The following is a 20,511-nucleotide window of genomic DNA, read 5'->3' as shown; positions in this document are numbered from 1 at the left end:
GCTTTAAAAAGTCACCTCCAAAAACAAATGCCAATATAAATGCAGATGAGTGAACCTCGTTATTGTATTTTGTCTTTTAACATCCCAATGAGTAAAATATTCTAATTTACTGGAATACAACAAATTCCACAGTGTTAAGTACAGCAAGTAAAACCTGTGACAACTTCTAGTCAGTATACCAAGAGCAAAGAAAAAAAAAAGTAAAATAGTCCTACAAATGTTTTATATAACTGTATACATTTTTAAAAGTGGTTTACTGCAAACTGTAGTTCATATGGGAGAGTATGTATGTATATATTTGTAAAGCTACTATTAAGAAACATACAATTCAATGTATTACCTTGAATACAAATTCCCTTAGCTTATCAGTATATCTCTGATTCAACAACAAAGCATACAGGATGTCAGCATTTCCTGGTTCAAAAAGCAACAAAAAAAGCTGGTCTGGGTTTGGGCTGGTATGAAGTAGGCTGAAGAGAACATCCAGAATACCACAAAGCTACAAAATAAAAACAAAACAAAATCTACTTAAACCCTGACTGTATAGAACCTTCATTAATTATGCCACATTTGGGGGAAAAATATTCTTGGTTCCTATACAGCACCTTATTTCACATATTCTGAATAGTCCATATATACTTCCCAAACTTCCTATATTCAGAACTAGAAATCATACTATATTTAAGACTAGGATCATCAATTAAAATACCACATTTCCCCGATTCCCAGACACATTTTTTCCCTGTGGAGAAAAAAACGTGGGGAAAACATAACCTTCTTTTAGTATCAAGTACAGAACCACTTCAGTCAGGAGCTGTAGGGAACTGCAGCATGTCCCCATCTGATCCAGATGCAGGAACCACAGAGCTGCTCCTGCACCACGCTGCAGGGACCAGCTATGTGGGAAGCCCCATTTGACAAGGAACAGCAGCATCAGTGCACAGATTCCTCCTTCCAGTGCCTGCTCCCAGGTGGCACAGGAGAAAGGAGAAGGAGAATATAGGCAGGAAACAAGCATTAAAGGCGGAACCTGTGTGCTGCTGCCACCATCTCTTGCTGTGTTGGGCTCCCTGCATAGCTACTCTCTACAGCATGGGAGAGGAGTGGGTCAGGAGTCACTCTGGGGCTCTTCCTGTGACTGAATCAGCTGGGGACAGCAGTGGAAGTAGATAGCAGGCAGGGGAACAAGGGGCAGAAGTCAAGGTGCGTGCCCCATTTGCTGCCTGTTCCCATTCCCTGCCCCATGCCCCTGCTGCTGCTTTCTCTGCCAGAGTGGTGGTGGGGGCACAAACTCAGGATGATTCTCCAATTAGATTATATACATGGAAAATAATAACAAATTTAGAATCTAATTATTGTGCATGGTCATCTTAAATTCCAAGTCATCTTGGTTGTGGGTAAATATGATATTACTAACAATGCAGTACTCAATGCAGTTTCACAGTTCACTTGATTCTATGGCTGGCCTCAGTTATATCAATAAAGCATCATACTGAACTGTATTTTTCTTATCTTCTCTTTCTAATGAAGATATGATCAAGACTCCTAAACTGAAAGATAGAAGCAACCATAATTGTTCACTCACTAGTTCCTCTTCATTAGTGGCAGCTATGTATCCCATGATGCTCTGTATTTCCTCATGTGCCCCACCTTTGCTTAAGAAATACTTAATCAGTCCAAAGAGGGATGTACGTATTGTTCTGAGGTCATCTGGAGCCAAGTCACTGTCTTCGTAGCCACTTCTGATGGAGACAAGAAAAACAGACAGTAAAGAAATGATGTTTCTTACATTATGCAATGTGAGACTTAGGAATAACAAGTTGATTGCCAATACTTTGGACTACCTGTAGGGATGTGAAAGGTTAAACTTAATCCTTTAACCAATAAGCTCAGTGATAACTGATTAGTTTACCGGTTATTGTTTAGTGTGGGACAGGGCACAATATGGCAGGAAAGGGAGGGAAGGGAAGACATGCGGTGCCCCAGCAGGAACCAGAAGACGGCAGGGCAGGCAGGAGGAAGGAGAAGGGGAGAGGGAGGAGCCAGGGGGACTAGTATCTATAGCCCAAGAAGATAAAGAGGAAAACAACAGGCAGCCTAATGACTTTTCAGTTAAGCAACAGCTGGTCATTCACAGGTGCTTGTGGGCTGTATTGTCTGGCTGGGCTTGCCACTGACTCCCCCCCCCTCCCCCCCACTCCCAGAGGTCCCCAGGACCAGCTCCCAGCAGTAGCTGTGACCAAGCCGCTGGGTTTTTGGTTACCTGTTTAACTGCTATAATTAAAGGAGGTTAAACAAATAATTTTTTAATGATATTTACATCCCTACTGATTAATAAACCTCCAATTTAATTAATTGAATGATACTGTTGAAGTAAAAGAACAGAATAGGAGCAGTTTTTGGTTCTCTAATGCCCTCTGGTACAGAATAACTCTGATCTGGGCAGAACATAAAACAGGATTTTAGCTTTCAATTATACAGGAAGATCATTAACCTTTGCCCTTGAAGTTCCATTGAGAGTTCTAAATTGTTTTAAGTTTATCGCTAAGATTATTAGAGTCATCAGGACAACTTATCAATTGCATTACTCAGCTTCTTTCAGACACTTTCACCCTTTAAAGCATGAATGTGGTGATCATCAACCAATTGTTTTTTCTGGATAGCCATGATACTACACAAAAATACTAAAAATCCTCTTCCATCTTGTAAACTCTACTAAGTTTTCAACAAATTTCCAGTCCTTTTAGCATGAGTTTTATATAATCTTGTAAAAGTCAACTGAGATAAAGGAGAATTAACTAACTATAGGAACATGTGCAGCCTACAATATTAATTCTTGTTTTGTGCCTGGCTTCTTGAAAGGAAGCTGTTGACAGAATACAGCAAATCATGAAGCAGCAGAATAACTTGAGTCATACCCATAATAAATCCTAAGTGTGTCAAGTAGGAACTGCACTCCATACTTCTTTCTGAAGAGCCTCCTACTATCTTTGATGGTTGTGGAAAGGTATTGTATATGTCCTAAAATACAAAATGTTTTCTGTTAGAACCTACAGAGAGATACCCACATAGAAAAAAAAGGTAGTGTTTTAATATAAAAAACTGCATGTTTTCACCAATTCGGAAAGGGAATTCTCCATGGTTCCAGATACTGAAGTCAAAGAGTAAGTGTTGATACATCTGTTGCAAGAGTTGCACATTTTTTTCTACAGAGACTTGTTCAATCAATAACTGCACAGCCACCAATACATTCACATCCATCAAGTTGCTTGGCACCTAAAATTCAACCCAACAAGATAAAGAATATATATTAGTAATAATAATATTTTTATTATTATTAAGGCAACGATTTTTATGATGCCTTTTACTGAACCAACTGTATAGTCTTCCATGCTATAGTAGGGATGGACTATTGTTTTCTTTATGATGGTCCAGGCAGTGTATAAGAGGCACAAAAGAGATCATAAAAACTATCAAAAAAATCCCTGACTCTTCTACACTGCCTGGATCATCACAGCTGCAAGTTTCCAAGCCTACTAGTAATAATCTGGTGCTGGTTATTTAATGTGCAGCATATGTATCTTCTGTTAAACTGCTACCTAAAAAATAAGGCCCTCTTGAATTTCACATATCAATATTTTCTTTCCATATGGCAATTCTGTTCAAGCAAAGAGCTCTTAGAAATAATTTTAAAAAATCCTTCCTTCTCTGATTTTAAAATACTTTTTGTATAATATTTTTGTCTGGTTTGTGTTCCTATTTAAATAGCTGGACAGCAAAAATCCACAACAAAACACAGAAGACAGACAAATCATAATTTCTTTTTGAAGACATAACAAAACTACTATTTTCTTTCATCAAAACACTGTCTTCAGAAGTCTATGAAGTGACATACATATTGTAGAAGTATAAATATTGTATCTGTACATATGACAGTCAGAAGAGAAGCACAAAGCTAGTCAGGCTAATTCCATGCTGTATACCACCAAGCCTAAATATTTTCTTCACAGTGGATGCATCTATACTAATTAACTGCATTAATTGTGCAATAGACTAATTTGCTGCAGTGTAAAGCATCACACTCTACACGTGCAACACTATTAGACACCAGCAAACTCATTTTAACTGCAATAAGTACCGTCAGGGACAAGTACTATCATACTGCAGTGAAAATAACTGCACCTAAACACACATGTAAATACTGACTTGGGCATACATTGTACCTGGTCAGCCCAGGCAGCAGGCAGGGGTCTGACCCCTGCCTGCTGCCTAGCTACAGGGCTCCACAAACTGGGGCAGCCAGCCCCAACACCAATACCCGAAGCCTGAGGCTGACCTCCCCCTCCCAAGTCCCCTGCCACCCTGGGGCTGCTCTGCCCCAACTCAAACTGCTGCAATCCCAGGCACAGCATCTGTACATGCACCCTGGACCACAGTTTGAGCATCTACATGTACCATCACGGCACCTCAAGGGCTCATGTAGATGCACCCAGTGGTGTGAATCTCTGAAAAGTATTGCTATTTACAGTAAAATCATGGCCTCGCTGAAGTCTATGGGTTTCAGTGGAGGCTGCTTTCACCTGCCATATTCACTGCACAAAGAATTCAGGTTTGTTCACCTTCTGTAACAAGGCTCCTAGGGTAGCAACTCCATGGGAGTGAATGAGATTTTCTTGATTAATAGGATGCCTTTGGATAAAGTGTTTTATCATCAAGATGAAAGTTGCAACAATATTCTTTTCCAGGCGAGCCTCTGCAAAACAGCATATCCTTTAGTTACACCCTGTTTTACAGTTGTGCTATTTTGTTAAATTAGGAGGAAAGAGACATGAAAGCAAATGTCTTAACTTTCTCACAATATTCTTGAACTTCCTAACTCCCAATATATTTACCATCTAAGCTGTAGCCAGTTTTTAGATCCTGAGATGTAGAGCTAGAGTCATTACTTTCATCTCCAATCATGACTTCAGCATCTATTCAATTGTGCCACTTGGACAAGGCATTCCTCTCTTTAAACCCACAATTTGGATCATCTCTCTGCACTTGCTCTCCACCTAAAGTTCAAAATGTCCTCTTCTCTCCTCTCTTTTTTGTTTTGCATAGTATATCTAGAAAGATTTTTAAATTTTACTTCACCATTTTTATTCCAAAATTAATGTCTATTTTTTTCTATACAAATACTGATTTCTAAAGGGGTTCTGTTCAAACTACAAGAATTCATGCCAAGCTGAAATTCAACACAGCTAAAAAGGTACTTAAATAGTTTTCCCTTTTTAATTTTAAAGACTGAAATCTGTCCATAAACAAATAGCTTGAAAAATCTAAATGAAAATGTAAAATAGGCTACTGGTCTATAACATGAGGAAGTTCCATGTTCATCTTCTCCACCACCACCACTGAAACAATGATATATTCTTCCATTAATCTTAATGGACATTGAATCAGCCTCTTTATTATTTTTCTAAATAGTCAAGCCACATTTTGTTTAGAAATGGAACAACTACATTTTTGACTCCTTAATATGTCACAAACAAATAACAAAAAGTTAAGATATCACAGCTAAGGTACTTAATATTCAATGTATACGCTCTTCCATTAATTTTAAGCAATACCAACACTTTGATGGCTGATTCAGATGCTCAGGAGCAAAAATAGTTTATTAGCATTATAGTTAGTACATTAAAGTAACATATAGTCATAGAAGCCAGATTTGAATCACTAAGTATGCACTAATAGTGGCAACCTATTTTTTTTAATTAAATCCTTAGCTTTAACATAATTTCTGGTCCATAGTACTTTCCTACCTGAAGCCTTGGTGGAAGTTAATACCACCCAGTCTCCTTCAATAGGAGTCAGCAATTCTGGAGGTATAGTGGTCCCATCAGACCTCCCAGGAACCTGTCCACTGAGAAAGCTGATCTGCTCCAGCAGTGGAAACAACACATTTAACCCACCGATACAATTTATCATATCCTGAAGAGAAAGCAAGAGAAACAGACAGGAGAAAAAAAAGTATGTATATACATACTGTATGGATATTTTTAAGTGTAAAAGAAAAAGTGTCCTCTTCTTTAAGAAAGGCATACCATATTTACTTGAATACAAGACAAGGTTTTCCCCCCCATAATCAGCATGGGGGAAAAAGTCCCTTGTCTTATATCTGCATATAAAGAATCCTCATTAAATAAACTGTTTATCATTAAATTGCTGCCAAAAGCAGCATATACTCAGCAGTGGAAATCAACTATGAAGCCAATTAAAATGCAGCTAACACCGAGAATGACTATAAAACACATGGCCCATATTGAGCAAACATGCTGAAGGGAACCTACCTTTTTTTTTTTGGGGGGGTGGGGGGTGGGGGGGGGGGATCCTATGTGCAAGTCCCACAACCAGAAGCCTTGAAGTTCAGATGCCCTCTATTCTTGCTTGCTCCTAGCCAAAAGGAGCAGGTAGGGAAAAAGCACAAAAGCAGTCCCCCATTGTCACAAAATTGCTGGCAACTATTTTTTTGGGGGGCCCTTAAAAACAATGGGCAGGTATCGCCTACACAGGGAACTGGCACTGGGCCTAGAGGTACTGCAATACCAGGCTGGCACTGGGTGGGCCAGAGCCAGCCCTGACACCCTCCCCTTAGTACCAAAAATGCATGATCTTAGCCAAAAGGCCAAGATGCTTATTTTTTTTAAATTTAGCTTCCAAGACCAAATCAGTTCCAAATTATGAGAGAATGGGTGGGCAGGCAGGGTCTCCATGGAGACTGGCCCAGGACCCCCACAAGTAGGGTGTGCTTGGCCAGGTGGACAGGATGGGGCGGGTGGACAGGGAGCGGTGTCTAGGAACAGGACGAGTGGGCAGGGCTGGGATCACAGGGCAGTAACAGCGCAGGGCCAGGGCCCAGGGGAGAGCTGCAATCAACTCTGCGCACATCCCTAAGATGCGTGTCAGTTTCGCAGGAAGGGACGTGTGGGGAGTGAATTGCAGTTCAGTCCTAAGTCCCAGCCCCGCACTGTCACCACCCTGCATTCCCAGCCCCACCAGCCCATCCTGCTCCCAGACACCACCTCCCCCAACCCCCCACAAGTATGATCCATGGGTCATATTTTGCCACCCATGCTCTAACTACACCGAGTCATTCAAGGTCAAGAATGATCATGGTATCTCCCCAGCCAAATAAGTCTCCTGATGGGGAGCTACCACAATTATAGGTTAGTGCAACCTACCTGAATAAAATCTTAGTGCACACAGTCTTCCTCAGTGTCAACTCTTTTACAAAGTCGTGGTGAGCCACCATACTGAATACATTTTACTTTTTCTTCACTTCCATCACTTTTCTTTCCCTTTTCCAATGAGTCCTGTTTTTTCACCAGCCTTAAATGTCTAGCAAACAGAGCCCTAAAAAGTTCACCCAGAATCCCTCTGTTACTTCCCTATCTCAGACTGTCACATATGATTAGTGTGGCTCCATGAGGTAAAGCCACACCAGCTTGCCCTGCCCCTTATCTGCATATAATTTTTTTGAGCATCCCACAACTCATAACAAGAACACTCGGTTCCAGTCATGAGTGGGGGGCTAATTATCATATATATCCTTTGGTACTAATGGAGTACCTATTCAAAAACTTGCAACAGTTTCAAAAAAGGTAATATGCATCAATTCTGGATCTGGATGAAACAAATCTATGGGTTCTATATGCAAATTACTACAGCTATATTTAATTCCTACAGCATTGGGGATCAGGCATGCTTTAATTTGAACTTGTGGCATGTTAAGGCCATGCCATGCAGCCCAGCATGCTACACATTTAAATTAAAGCACGATACAAACCAGCCACAAGGATGTTCCATGTTAAATTTATCATGGGATAAATGGCTGAATGTGTAGCATGTAGCAGTTTTTCAGTGATTATTATATTAATCACACAATAAGTGTAATGCCTGCCAGAGCCCTTAGTTTAACAATTAACTAACAAACATTTCTTAGTTTAATAGTATCCTTTTCAAATCTCCAATTTCAGAAATTTTAAATTGAAATAAAATATTAATCAAATTTATTTCTACATTGGCTTGCTAAGTAAAATCTACTCAAAACCTCAATTCTTCCTGCCTAAAAAAGTGTCTTAAAATATAATGCTCAGGGACACAGTTTACACATCTGCATGCAAAAACAGAGTGTGGATCTTCCTCTTCTTTTTGGGTACTGGAAAGGGCACTACTCTCTTTCTTCAACCTGTTTGGGAACAGAAGCTTTTTTTTTGGGGGGGGGGGGGGGGGCGGGGGGGGGGAGGAGAAAGGACAGGTGTTCTCATCCTGTTGTCTCCCCATCTCTTTACTGCCATTAGTTCCTTCATTGCTGCTCCGAACCCCATACCTCCTCATAAATGTCCCTGTCTTCAGCCTGCAGAATCCAATTTTAAAAGCCTTTATTTTTCACACCTAAATAAATGCTGCTTTAGGATAGGCCATTTTTGTACCTGGGGTAAATATATGAGGAAGCGTAGTCATGTTTCACATGGGGACAAGCTAAAGCCTAATAATTTACAAGCAGGAAACATGTCTGAAGTCTGAGAGCATTAGCTGCACCATCTCTTCAGCCAAAAAGAAGGGTGTTCACAACCATCTTTCTACATTCTCCTCATTCTGGAGCTTCTTGAAAGACCCCAGGAGGTAAGTGCTTACTCTCTTTCTCCCCAGAACAAACACTACACATGTTCAGCTCAACAGACTTCTGCTAAATATAAATTCCCACAGAGGCAGTGGAGTCAAACCCACATTCTATCAGGTAAGGATAGCAACATTATATCATTATCAAACCGTTCATGTGAATCACATTACCCCATGAACTAGCAAGAGTGCCTGTACTTTAAAGGGAACTGTTTGCCAACTTGCACAAAGCCCATACTCCTACAATACTTTCTTGCGAAAAGGAAAGGGCATGCCGGTGGAGAATAACTATGATTATATGTACTCTATTCTTGACAAAGAGTCTTTCAAAAAAGTTTGAACTTTGTCTTTGCTATAGAGAGCTCACATTTTATTTGTTCAAGTATTCATTCTTAAAATACTGTGAAATGGTATTTCCTGCAAAACTAAGAACTTCTCTAAGGCATTGTTCATTAGCTTGTACTAAAAGATTCCAGCTCAGTCACTGGAAATCAATGGAGTTACACATGTATACATTGGGTCTGATTCTAACCTTTGAAATTAGTTTGTGCTACAGAGTTGGCTGGTGGGTAAATTAGTGAACAAGATGACAAACAGGAACATAATAGCTAAAACTGCTGCATGCTAAGTGGATCCCTTTCTTTTTCCAGTGATTTGCAGGACTTAGATCTTTAGGGCAGGGATTAGCAACATCCAGCCAACAAGCAACTGGATCTGACTCACTGGCTTCAATGGTGGTCTGGTGGCAGGTGGTTTTGCCCACACTGGGGCTGGCAATGAGGAAGTGCGCTGGAGGTGGACAGTGGGAAGCTGCATCCACACCACAGCCAGGCAGTGGGAACAAGCAACAGCAGGAAGCAGCAGTGGTGGTGGTGGCTAAAAAGGAACATTGACCCACCTTGCACCTGATCTGGGTCGGTTGGGCCTATGGCTCTGAAATGTTGCTGACTGCTAGCTTAGGGTATTTTATGAAGCTAAAGGAACATGAGAAAAGAACTGGTCTACATGGAAGACTATATTAATTTATGTCCATAAGTCACTTAAAGATGTAAAGGACTGATGCTGAATACTAAAATATTATTAGGCAATAATAGAGCATGCTAGTATTCCTGAATTTTTTTCAAAATACACAATATATGAACTGGGCCAATTCTGCAGAAGGCATTTGCTCACCACAGATTTTTAATATTTAAATTTTGTTTTAAAACATTATTCATGATTACTTTCAGTAGGATTCCTCCATACTTTTCCTAAAATTTACTGCAACTCTGCTACAGCTCTATAATTAATTCTTGGGGAAAAAAGCCTGTCCAGCAACTTTCTGATACAATGGCAACTTCTAGCACTCCTCAAGTAACCAGTATGCATTTATATCACATTGCATCGATTTACTATGCATTTACCTTGATATCCCAATTCACTACTTTGTTTCCAGTTAACCGTCCATGTAAAAGATTTGTGGACAGGTCAAGGCAGATTGGAGTTCTGCAGGCCTTTAAGAGGAGGGAAAAAAAAACAGCTTCAACGTAACTGCTGAAAAATTTAAAGTTTCTGAATTACTTGTATATATTTACATAAAATATAAGGCATAATACAGTAAGAAAAAAAATGGCATTGTAGTAACACTAAAGGCAAGACTTCAATGACATAGGATACCTAGAATACATTTTTGTATTTTATGAACATAAGTCAGAGATGTATTATTTGATATCTCTAAACTAATGATGGTGAATGCCAGGAAGAGCACTATGGGACAAATTACTCTAGATCACTCTAGACCAGGGCTGTCCAATCGGTAGCCTTCAGGCCATATACAGTCCCTGAAGGGTAAGCATGCAGCCTGTGGGCTCCTGCCTGGCTACCACCCACCCTCTCCCCAGTTGCTCCTCCTGTGGTGGCTGGGAGGGAAGCTGGAGTGCCCAAGCTATATGCATGGCAAAGTAGGAAACTGGACTGCCCACAGTGCAGCAGGCTGGTGCATGTAGTTGGGGGGACGAGGGGTAGGCAGGGAGTGGTGCTGTGTAGCCCAACTCCCTTCCTCTTCCAGATGTACGTGCCACATGCACAGTCATCCTCCCTCTCAGCCACACAACCCCACCATTCCTCCCTAGCTGCATGCACCACACAGTAGGTGAGTAAGCTGTGCATGTAGCATGGTGAGAAGGGGCTGCTGGAAAGCCTGCTTGGCAAATGGGACCAGTAGGGGGGAGGGGAGCCCCAGATGTCCAGAAGTTGGATAGCCCTGCTTTAGATAGTGTACTTGGTTTAACGCTCTTCCTTTAATACATCCACTTCTGCCACCGTCAGAGAAAGTATTCTTGAATAGATAAACCAGTGCATCCAGCAAGGTACTTCATATGTTCTTAAGGTAGGTCCACTTTTGGAACTACTGTCTAGAATGTGTCCTTAAAAATAAATCATGTGTTCATTTCTACCTTGGGTATATAGTGAAGGAGCACTTTACTGAGCAGATCTGCTACTTCAGATTCTTGGGGTTTCCATGGAGTCAAGCAGTTTGGACCTGAAAAATATTTTTAAAGAACACACTAGATCTTAATATTAGTGATAAAATATATATACACATTACACTCTGCTAAAGCTCCAGGACACCTTGAACCATATACCTGGTAGGGCTGTGCAAAGCTCTGGCCCCCAATTCGATTCAGCAGAGATTTGGCCCAATTTGGTGGCCACATCTCTGAATCTGAATTGAATCAGAGGACCCTTTAATCTGTCTGAATTGAATCGGAACCCTCCAAATCGATTCCGAGAGATTCAGAATAATTTGACAATTTGGACATAGACACAGCTTTAAATGTTTTTTCTACATACCTCTAGGTAGCAGGTGGCTGGCGAACACTGCAATTCTGGGACGCAAGAAGCGTCCCACAGAAGTGCAGGGGGTTCCCCAGCGTGCTCGGTAGAGACCCAGAAATAGACCAGAAGCACTTTAGTTCCACTTCTGGGTCCCTCAGGGAGCACACTGGGGACTCTCCCCAAACCTCCCTGGCTCAGCAACTGGTGCCTCCTGAGTCTCAGAGGATACCTGGGATCCCCCTGAGCCCGGGGGGGATAAGGGGGTCCCCCCTGCACACTCCCTGGGAGACCCAGGTTCGCTGCCAAGCCTGTGGAGAGCCCCCTCGCACTCCTGTGGGACGCTCCATCCGCCGCAGCACAGCATCAATCACAAGCTGCGCTGGTACCTCGAGGTATGTAGAAAAAAAACATTTAAAGCTGCGTTTACGTTCAAATGCTAATTCTCTGAATCTGCATCGAATCTTCAGATTCAGATTCGGCCAAATCAAATCTGGGACTGATCCAAATCAATGAATCGAATCACTGTTGCTGATTCAGGCCGAATAGGAATCCAAAATCAAACAGGGCCTGTTTCGCACACCACTTACGGTCATATAGGCAAAGTCCCTCACCCCTCCTCAGTTTTTAAGATATGCTTGAAATACATTATCAAAAAGTTATGGAGAAAAAAATCCTCCTTTAATTGCTAATATAGTTCCTAAAGATGAATCTTCAAAGATGAATAACTATCTTTAACTGACTTAAAGAAGGCAAGAAAAATTGAACAGTTTCACTTACAAGCTAGTATGTTGGGAAGTAGTTTGAAAAGACTCATGGTTGGAGTTTATACACATTATATACATGTTTAACTTACAGCTAAAAATCAGAGGGATTTAGAAACTGAGCCAATAATTAATTATATTTTCACAGAACTATTATACCTGCACACTCTTACCAACATGATACATTCTTTAAATCAGTCCCATCTTTTTTTATACATTTGAACAGTGTATAGTACAATGGAGTGCCGACCCATAACTGGAGCTCAGTAATGCTATCAACACAATGACCACTTACCTGCTAAATACAATGCTTTCACCTGAGAGGGTTGGAGTGCTTCATGGAAGATGATAACTGACCCAAGCTGGCCCTCCAGAGATGTTGGACATCCCCATTCACTATCCTGGGTTCCTGCTGAGATCATCTTGGTGATCAGCTCTGGTTTTGTAAGTAGCCCACCCCAGCTTGCTGGGGAAAGAATCCCACCTAGCGATGATCGATGAGGCAGAATAGGAGAGGAGAAAGGTGGGTCTGGTATTTGAGATGGAGGTGGAGTAGTTGTCCTCTGACCAGCTGAACCAATGCAACAAGAAGTAAATGGCTGGAAACGCAAGTGTAAGGAAAAAATAATATTAAATAATGCTGCAGAAAAATATCAACTATCCCCAAGACTTCCACAAAAATCAACTATATAAAAGTGGGATTAAGTTTAACTAAATCCAAGAAATATTAAAGGCAGACCTGTCTGACTGGAAAATTGTAGTGCCACTGTAGCCATGACGGTCCAGGCAAAATATAAGCAACATGATTTGTTTGGTAATATAATTTATGGGATTAACTACAGAGTTGAGATAGATGTTAGATAACCTTCAGGTACAAAATAGCCTTCCAACTTGTCTAACTTCTTTCCTTTAAATTTTAAAATAGAGTAGTGATTTAACTTCATAATACTGTAATCCAGGTTTAACACTGACTTGTTTCACAAAGAGGAGAGACTACATTGACAGAACATCCACATATTTTATTTTTCTGTATCATTTATTTTTATAAATCATGTTGATGTTTTGTTAACTGGTGCTTTTTCAAGTGAATTTGATTCGTGCCTGTAGAAATGATCAGATTAACACCACCATAAACTGTTGTCTCCTGTAAATATATCCACTAACCAAGGACAGCACAGATAACAGCCTATACAACATTACTCTCACTTTGAGTGCTAAAGTACTAAAGAGAATAACCTCTAACTGTGGGAACTATTTTTCTGTTGTGCGTCATCAGAACATCTTCTGCTGCAAAACTGCCAAAAAGAGAGACCATTGATGCTAACTGTGATAATGCTCAGTTGATTGCAGGAGGAAAAAAACATGTAACCTGGAATAAACTCCTTTTACATAGGCTTCTGAAAAGGGATCAGTAAAGAATTCTTGGTCAACATTTATTTATTTTTTAAGCTGCTGTATTTGAGATGAACCACTGCTGAACAAGAGACATACTGGGGATGAGCTACACTAACCTAAATATTTTTAAACTGCCATAGCTGCTAATTGGTTTCTACCATGGTTTTTTAAATCACCAACAAGCCATTTTCATTTTAGTTCTCAGTTTTATTTAACATTTTTATAGGAGATAATTTTAGAAATCAATAGGTACAATGAGAAGGACTGACTTACTTCATTCATTGCAGGAAATCTGAGTGGAGCAGATACCTTCTGCTGTCCATTGACATAAATGTAGACAAGGCTTTGACCAAAGGGCCTTTTTCCAGGCACATGAACAATAGTTATATTGTGCTAGTTTAGCAACATAACAACAAGAATTAATTAGGACATTATTAAAAAGCAGTGAAATAATTCTATAACTACTCAACTGTCTCACTATGAAATGAATGACAAAAATCATAGCGGCAAATAAACTTTTATAGCATAATTGGAAGGTGAGACTAAATACCAATCAAATACTTCTTTAAAAAAAAGTAATACAAAAATGCATGTATTAAAAAAAAAAAAAAAAAGATTCCCCCACTCTCCCTCCCACCCACCCCCCAAAAAACTTGCTAAGGCTTTCTCTAGTCTCCTGATAATTTGCCAATATTCTGTTTAGTTGGGCAACATTTTAAAGGTTCTTTCTGTCAGAATTAGGAAGATTTTATTTCAGTCAAGGATTTCCTTAAATGTACACAAAAAGAGAGCTTACTCTTTTCATAATAATAAGAGAATCCTCATATATAGGAAGGAAGAAGAATGGCAACATAGTAACACATTTGTATTTTCTAAGTCTTTGACTTGGAACTCAATTATAGTGTATAAACATAACAAGAGCCTAAAATATATCCCAGCTTCCAAAACCCATCCCAAAGATCCGCTCATTTGTGTATATCCTTCTTTAAAAAAGGAAGTCAAAGGCACACTCGTGTTGCATGTAAGAATTGTTCTTGGAGAACTTAACTATCTAGAGCATTAGCATGACATACCATAGATAAAACACATAGTAAACATTACAGACCCTATCTAATTAACTCATCCAAATATCCTCCCTGACATTAATATTCCGTGAGATTTAACGTTAAAAAGGACAGACACACAGATGTACACACAGAGGCTCTAAACAGTCTAACACAAACTAGAAAAAGTTTTTGGCATAAACATACAAATAACACATCTCTAAGAGCTAAGTAAGTACAGACTACTTACACGGACTGTGCCCTATTCTTAGAATTGGAATTTGTCCTTATGCAATATAAAGATTAAAACCACTTGTTATTCTGTCCTAAACCAAGTGAGCTTAAGAAGCAGGTCTTACCCAGAGAGAGTCACAAAAACAATGGTCTGGTAGCATCACTGTTGCATACTCTCGCTTTGTGCAAACAGCAACCACCAGCACTCCAGAGTAAGTAATAAAGGCCTCAAACCCCATTCCACTTCCTGTAAAAAAGCTACAGAATGAAGGGAAAAAAATGGAATACAGCGCAATAAAGTTTGGGAAACAATCTAGCTATGCAATAATTCAGAATAAAACTTGCAAAAATTGGCACAGCTGAAACCATTCTAATCACCACTAATGGACTATTTAACAAAAGGACTTTCAATGGGCCATTTCATTAAAACTAACAAAGAGAAGTCAATAGCATAGGTACAAAGAATACTAAACAAGCCAAAAGCATTCCACAAAGTTTCTCAAAAAAGCTGGTAACCATCCTCCTCTTTATATGATGGTGGACATGAGGAAGAGCATGTGCTCCAGCTACAGCATGGTTTGGCTAGAGAAGCCAGGCCAGGCTGGAGGGGTCAAGTGCAGGGACATCCAGGGCTATTAAGATAAGACTACCCATCCACCCAGCAGCCCCACAGGGTACAGCAGAGTTTTGCTTAGGCACACAACTCATTAGTTATGCCTTTATGCCTGCCTGCTTAAGGTTTATCAGATAACCCTAATATATAGGCAGGAGTATATGACATCACCCTGCTTGAGAACCACTGTGGTAAGCAGAGGCAGTACAGCACTGGTTCTCAACTGCGGATGCTGTCAAATTCAAAAAAGGTTTTGGAGGGGGGCTCTGACTATAAAAAGGGTGAGAACTACTGCTGTAGAGTTTGGGCTTTGGATGGGTTTTTTGATGCAAAATTTTGATACAGACAAAAGCCCTAGGGCATGCCCTAAACTGGCAAACAAGTACTTTTGTGAGTACAGTTTATTTCGCTTGCCAAACCTAAGCATAACTTACATCAGCAATGTACTTTTATACCAATATAAGCTTTATCTATAATAGGAAGGCTTGTTGGCTTTTCTTATGTAAAAACTCTAATGCAGTCTTCAAGACATACTAAGAAATACTGTTAGACTTGCAGCTGAGGCAATGTAGGTATTATTATGGAGCAGAGACATTTTGTCTATGATCATATTGCATTCTACCAATGCATAATCCTCCTACGAAATGAAAGCTACAACATGCACAGAGACCACAAAGCATGAAGATAGCAGTAAGGTCAGTCTTTTCATGCTTTAACTCAGTTGTAAGCTTAAAAATATTTTTCATTTTAGTAACAATTGTAATCTTACTCATCCATCTCGACACCCTACTATCTTAACCCAAGATCTCCAACAGCAATCCTTAACCAGTGAGCAGACATACGGTATCACATACAATACACTAACTCCATCAACTCATTAGAAGACGCAACTCATTGTGAATTCAGTTTAATGACCAATACTACTACTCTAGCATTATTAAACCCAAATCCAAATGCAGCTCTTCAATCTTATGTTGTAATCCCATCAGATTTCAAAAACTGAAGGGGTCTGGATTTAAATATACAAGAAATGGTGCTGGGAGTTCAGCAGATGGCACTCTTCACCAAGTAGTGCTATGCTCATAATCCAACATGATGTTATATGATGCTGTGCTACTGGAAACCCAGCATTTTAGATTTTCAAAAATAAAATCAAAGCCTGAACTTTCTGGTCATTAAAAGGGAAGGTATTATTTCCTGATATAATTCACAAAAGAAGAGGGTTAACTCTGGTGTCCTGGCCAAGTACAAATTTAGACATTATCCTCTGCAATTCCAGCTGCAGTTTTCACTAGAACTAGCTGCATTTTATGACCTGTTAGACCCTATGGAAAAATGTTAATACATGTTTACATGCCCAATAAGTGGTCCATTTCCCCCGTTTTTACAGATAGGAAAAAGCATCCTGCAATCCTTGTGGGAGGCAGTATTTTAGCCTTCTGATTTAACCTGAATACAGTTATAGAAGTGGGTGTTCCTGTCCTGTAAGTCTGTATTATTATTCCTGTAGCAAACTAAACTTTGAGAGTGGATGGCTAAAGCAATCACTGTGAGATATGCAAATATGGTGAATCAGCATGTGTAAATCTTAAGTTACTTCCTGTTAAATCAGCTCATGATAATACATGATGAGTTTTACTTTGTGTTTTCAAGACAATCTGTGCCTGCCAGTCTGGCAACACCTTCCCATACTTGTGGCTGGAATAATTTATTCTGAAGGCCCTGGGACAACATAACAACCGCCATTTACAAACTCAAACAAATAGTATTTTGGCATGAAATGTGCTATATAAATGTGAATATTAGTACCAAGTATGTAACAGGGAGTAAATTACCCAGAACTGTTCTACCACACAAAGTAATCATTGCAAGTATACCTGTACAGTTGCTTCCTCTTGCCACCCTTGCTGCCAAGGCCAGGAGTTGCTTGGTCCTGATCGAGACATAGCCAAACATTGAAAGAAAAGGCAGAGCCTGGCCATTTATGAATAGGTGGCACAGCAATTCCTGCCATGCTATGGGATAAGTCAAAATATTGCAAGGCACTGTCCAGGCCCTGCTTCCGAGCCATTGCTAGAACTGCACGCATCACAGGGATGACATAAGGGTGAGGCTCTTTTGGTTCATCAGTCCTCAGCAATCGTATTAGTTGAAGCAGTTCTTCAGAGCTCATTGACTGACTCCCCAAAGAACCTAGAAGGGCAATCATGTTCTCAGCACAAGTGCAGTGGAGGGCAGAGTGGAAGTTTAATGTCTCAATGATGCAGGTGACCATGTTTGCATTGACACATGTTGCACGGCTCTGCCTGTTAATACAGCAAATTCGCCTCAACCAATTTGAGATGAAGATCTGTAGGTCATGTGACTCTAGTTCTGGAAGCCACTGGATTAGCAGCAATAAGGGCTGGACATTACTAATGCCCAACAGTCCAACAGACATGTGATCACCTTCAACAGCCTAGGAAAGAGCAGAGAACTCAAAACATGAGCTACTGTTCTATTGAAATAAAATAATGTTACAAAAAACTATCCAAGAGACATAACCCTTCTGGTTAACATTCAAAATAAGCCCATCTTACCATATTCATAAGTTCTTTCAGCAACTCCCGTGAGGGCTGACCCAGAGATTTGAGTACCTCATATATATGTGCATAACCAATCCGTTCTTTAAAGACCTCCTGAAGATTAAAAAAAGAGTTTCATTAGAAAAGAAGGCTCAAATGGCTCGTCTGCCTTAATGAGATTTAATCTAACAAAATACTAGAGCCAAAAGAATTCAGGTGTTAGGATACCCTTTATAAAAATACCACAGATCTTGATCCAACGCCTAGAGAAATCAATATAATTTGTTTTTTCTATATGTGGCTTCAAGAAGCCATAACTTAATAAAAGTTTTCATTCTAGCAGGCAAATTACAACAGAAGTATATCCTAAAAAGCAAGGCTACATTTTACTTACCGCTACACCATAAAAAACTCCAATTTTAATATAACTGTTAATCATTACAATACAAAAATGTAACAACATAACCATTTTCATATATTTCCATATCCTTTCAAATTTATTACAAAACAATTTTCTTCAAGGTGAACTAGCACGTAAGCTGAAAAAACCAAAACAAGTACAGGTTCACCATGTGAAGTACTCAATGACAAATCTGAATGAAATATTTTTCTGAAAGAACAACATATGAAAAATGTGTGTAATGGAAAAATATTTTTAAAATATTCTTAAAATTGGTTACTTTTACACTGAAAAACAACTCTCAAAAACTATGAAACCTAAACAGGTAAAATCTCTATCAGTCAATGAACAGCAAATAAATCCTGCTAAATGAATACACTATTTCTGTATTGCTTTATGTACTAATGCTCAAAAAATTAAATGCATAAATATTTTAGCAGATGCAGGATTGTAGGTGATGTGCATATAGAAAAGAGCGCATGTGTAAGAGGGGGAATATGGTATGCTGAAAATTTTCCACAAAAAATGTTATAGGATCTAAATACTTGTCTACAATGCATCCATATAGCACCCAGGACTGCCACCGCAAAGCATGACCTGACCACTTATTCTTCCTCTACCAAATCGTATAAGTGAGACAATATAGGTGTCCAGGGATGCTGATAATAAAACATTTCTTTAACATTTTATATTTTAAAAAATGGAACAAGAAAGGAGATGAGAGCTACCATAAACAGATCAGCGTATGTGTATACATACCTTAGCAGCTGGAGATTTGTGCATCACCGATGTAAGGGCTTGAATGGTAGAAACTGCCAAGCAGTCTAGCTGCCCCTGAAACACCTGACAGCACAAGAAACAAATATTAAAAACAAACATTAACTATAATTCTGCTTTGCTGGATACCGTGTGCACCTCAGTCAGGATGAAAACAAGAGTTAAATTAATTAAACATGCTTAAAAATCATCATCCCATCAACATGGATTTCATTACAGCCCAACCTACAAGAGAGGATATATAATGACAGACAACTAGCGACATACTTCAGGAGAGGAGAAGCATTCACAGACATTACAGATCAACAGTCTAACAGACAAACTTACAAGCTTTCCTCATGCTGTAATGGACAACCTCAAAAGGGAGGGAGGAAAAGAAATGAAACAAATTCTTTTAGCAGATGTGCACTGCAGAACACTCAAGTTCTGCAATCAGTCCTTTAACCAGCTTGGGGTTGACAGATTTTCTTTTTAGTGCAGATTCCTGCACAAGAGAGCAACACACAGAAGTGATAAGTTATACTAGTACAGTCTACTGATTTCATCAACTATCATATCACCTGGTGGTCAATACACTTCTTCCAGACCAACTGAGCTACAAATTCATTCCCTTTTTTTTTCTGTGAATATTTCTGAATCTTGAGATTTTTTTCATCTTGCTTTATGAACAGAAAATATTGTACTACTCTACCAGTAGAGCAATTTATAAACCTGACTGGCAGAATGGTGCAAATGAACAGACTCCATGACAGCCACTGAAATAGTATCATATATCAGACGTGTTTGGACAATGAGAAGTCAAAATGAGAAGACAACATTAGGTGAATAAATGTTTATATGTTTACCCTCACACTGAGTTTCTAAAAAAGCCCTGGCTATTTATCAGAATTAGGTTTTCTAGGCTGCAGTTCTGCATTTAGCATTGCAGCATCTCTGATTCAGTAAAACCTTTTATGCTGATATAAGAAGCAATACAATAAGAATCTGCATTTGATGTTTTCCATTATGCTAATGGAAACTCAAAACAGGCTCTTCCCACCTCCCAGATTCAGCCTGTCCATTGTACTGTGAACATCTGTTCTTGACAAAACAAGCACAGAATCAGAATCAGAACATTAAATACAACCATAGAGATTCACAAACAAAGCCCCAGAACCCAATACACCACAGTGCTAAGAAAAAAAAAGCATACAAGAAAAAAGGTGAAATCACCACCAGGTTGATAGTGTTGACATTTCGATTT

General features: G+C 39.5%; 1 protein-coding gene and 1 pseudogene across 1 annotated transcript in view; both read right to left on the bottom strand.

The window, feature by feature from the left end:
- Positions 1-20,511, bottom strand: part of NBEAL1 (neurobeachin like 1) — a 134,468-nt gene that overhangs the window by 62,013 nt on the left and 51,944 nt on the right. Inside the window, exons 12-25 of the mRNA XM_090044777.1 lie at positions 19,251-19,334; positions 18,107-18,205; positions 17,405-17,985; positions 15,040-15,172; positions 13,911-14,030; positions 12,538-12,841; positions 11,100-11,185; positions 10,068-10,157; positions 5,805-5,973; positions 4,620-4,753; positions 3,117-3,276; positions 2,919-3,021; positions 1,586-1,742; positions 341-499 (exon numbers count right to left, since the gene is read on the bottom strand). Of these exons, the coding sequence (XP_089900903.1) occupies positions 341-499; positions 1,586-1,742; positions 2,919-3,021; positions 3,117-3,276; positions 4,620-4,753; positions 5,805-5,973; positions 10,068-10,157; positions 11,100-11,185; positions 12,538-12,841; positions 13,911-14,030; positions 15,040-15,172; positions 17,405-17,985; positions 18,107-18,205; positions 19,251-19,334 (2,379 nt within the window). The remainder of the gene's footprint in view (positions 1-340; positions 500-1,585; positions 1,743-2,918; positions 3,022-3,116; positions 3,277-4,619; positions 4,754-5,804; positions 5,974-10,067; positions 10,158-11,099; positions 11,186-12,537; positions 12,842-13,910; positions 14,031-15,039; positions 15,173-17,404; positions 17,986-18,106; positions 18,206-19,250; positions 19,335-20,511) is intronic.
- Positions 6,555-6,679, bottom strand: LOC149867120 (U2 spliceosomal RNA; annotated as a pseudogene).

Source organism: Crocodylus siamensis, chromosome 4 (assembly GCF_052110815.1).
Source record: "Crocodylus siamensis isolate JL-2025a chromosome 4, ASM5211081v1, whole genome shotgun sequence".
NCBI classification, from domain to species: Eukaryota; Metazoa; Chordata; order Crocodylia; family Crocodylidae; genus Crocodylus; species Crocodylus siamensis.
This window is presented reverse-complemented; position numbering and strand designations above follow the sequence as displayed.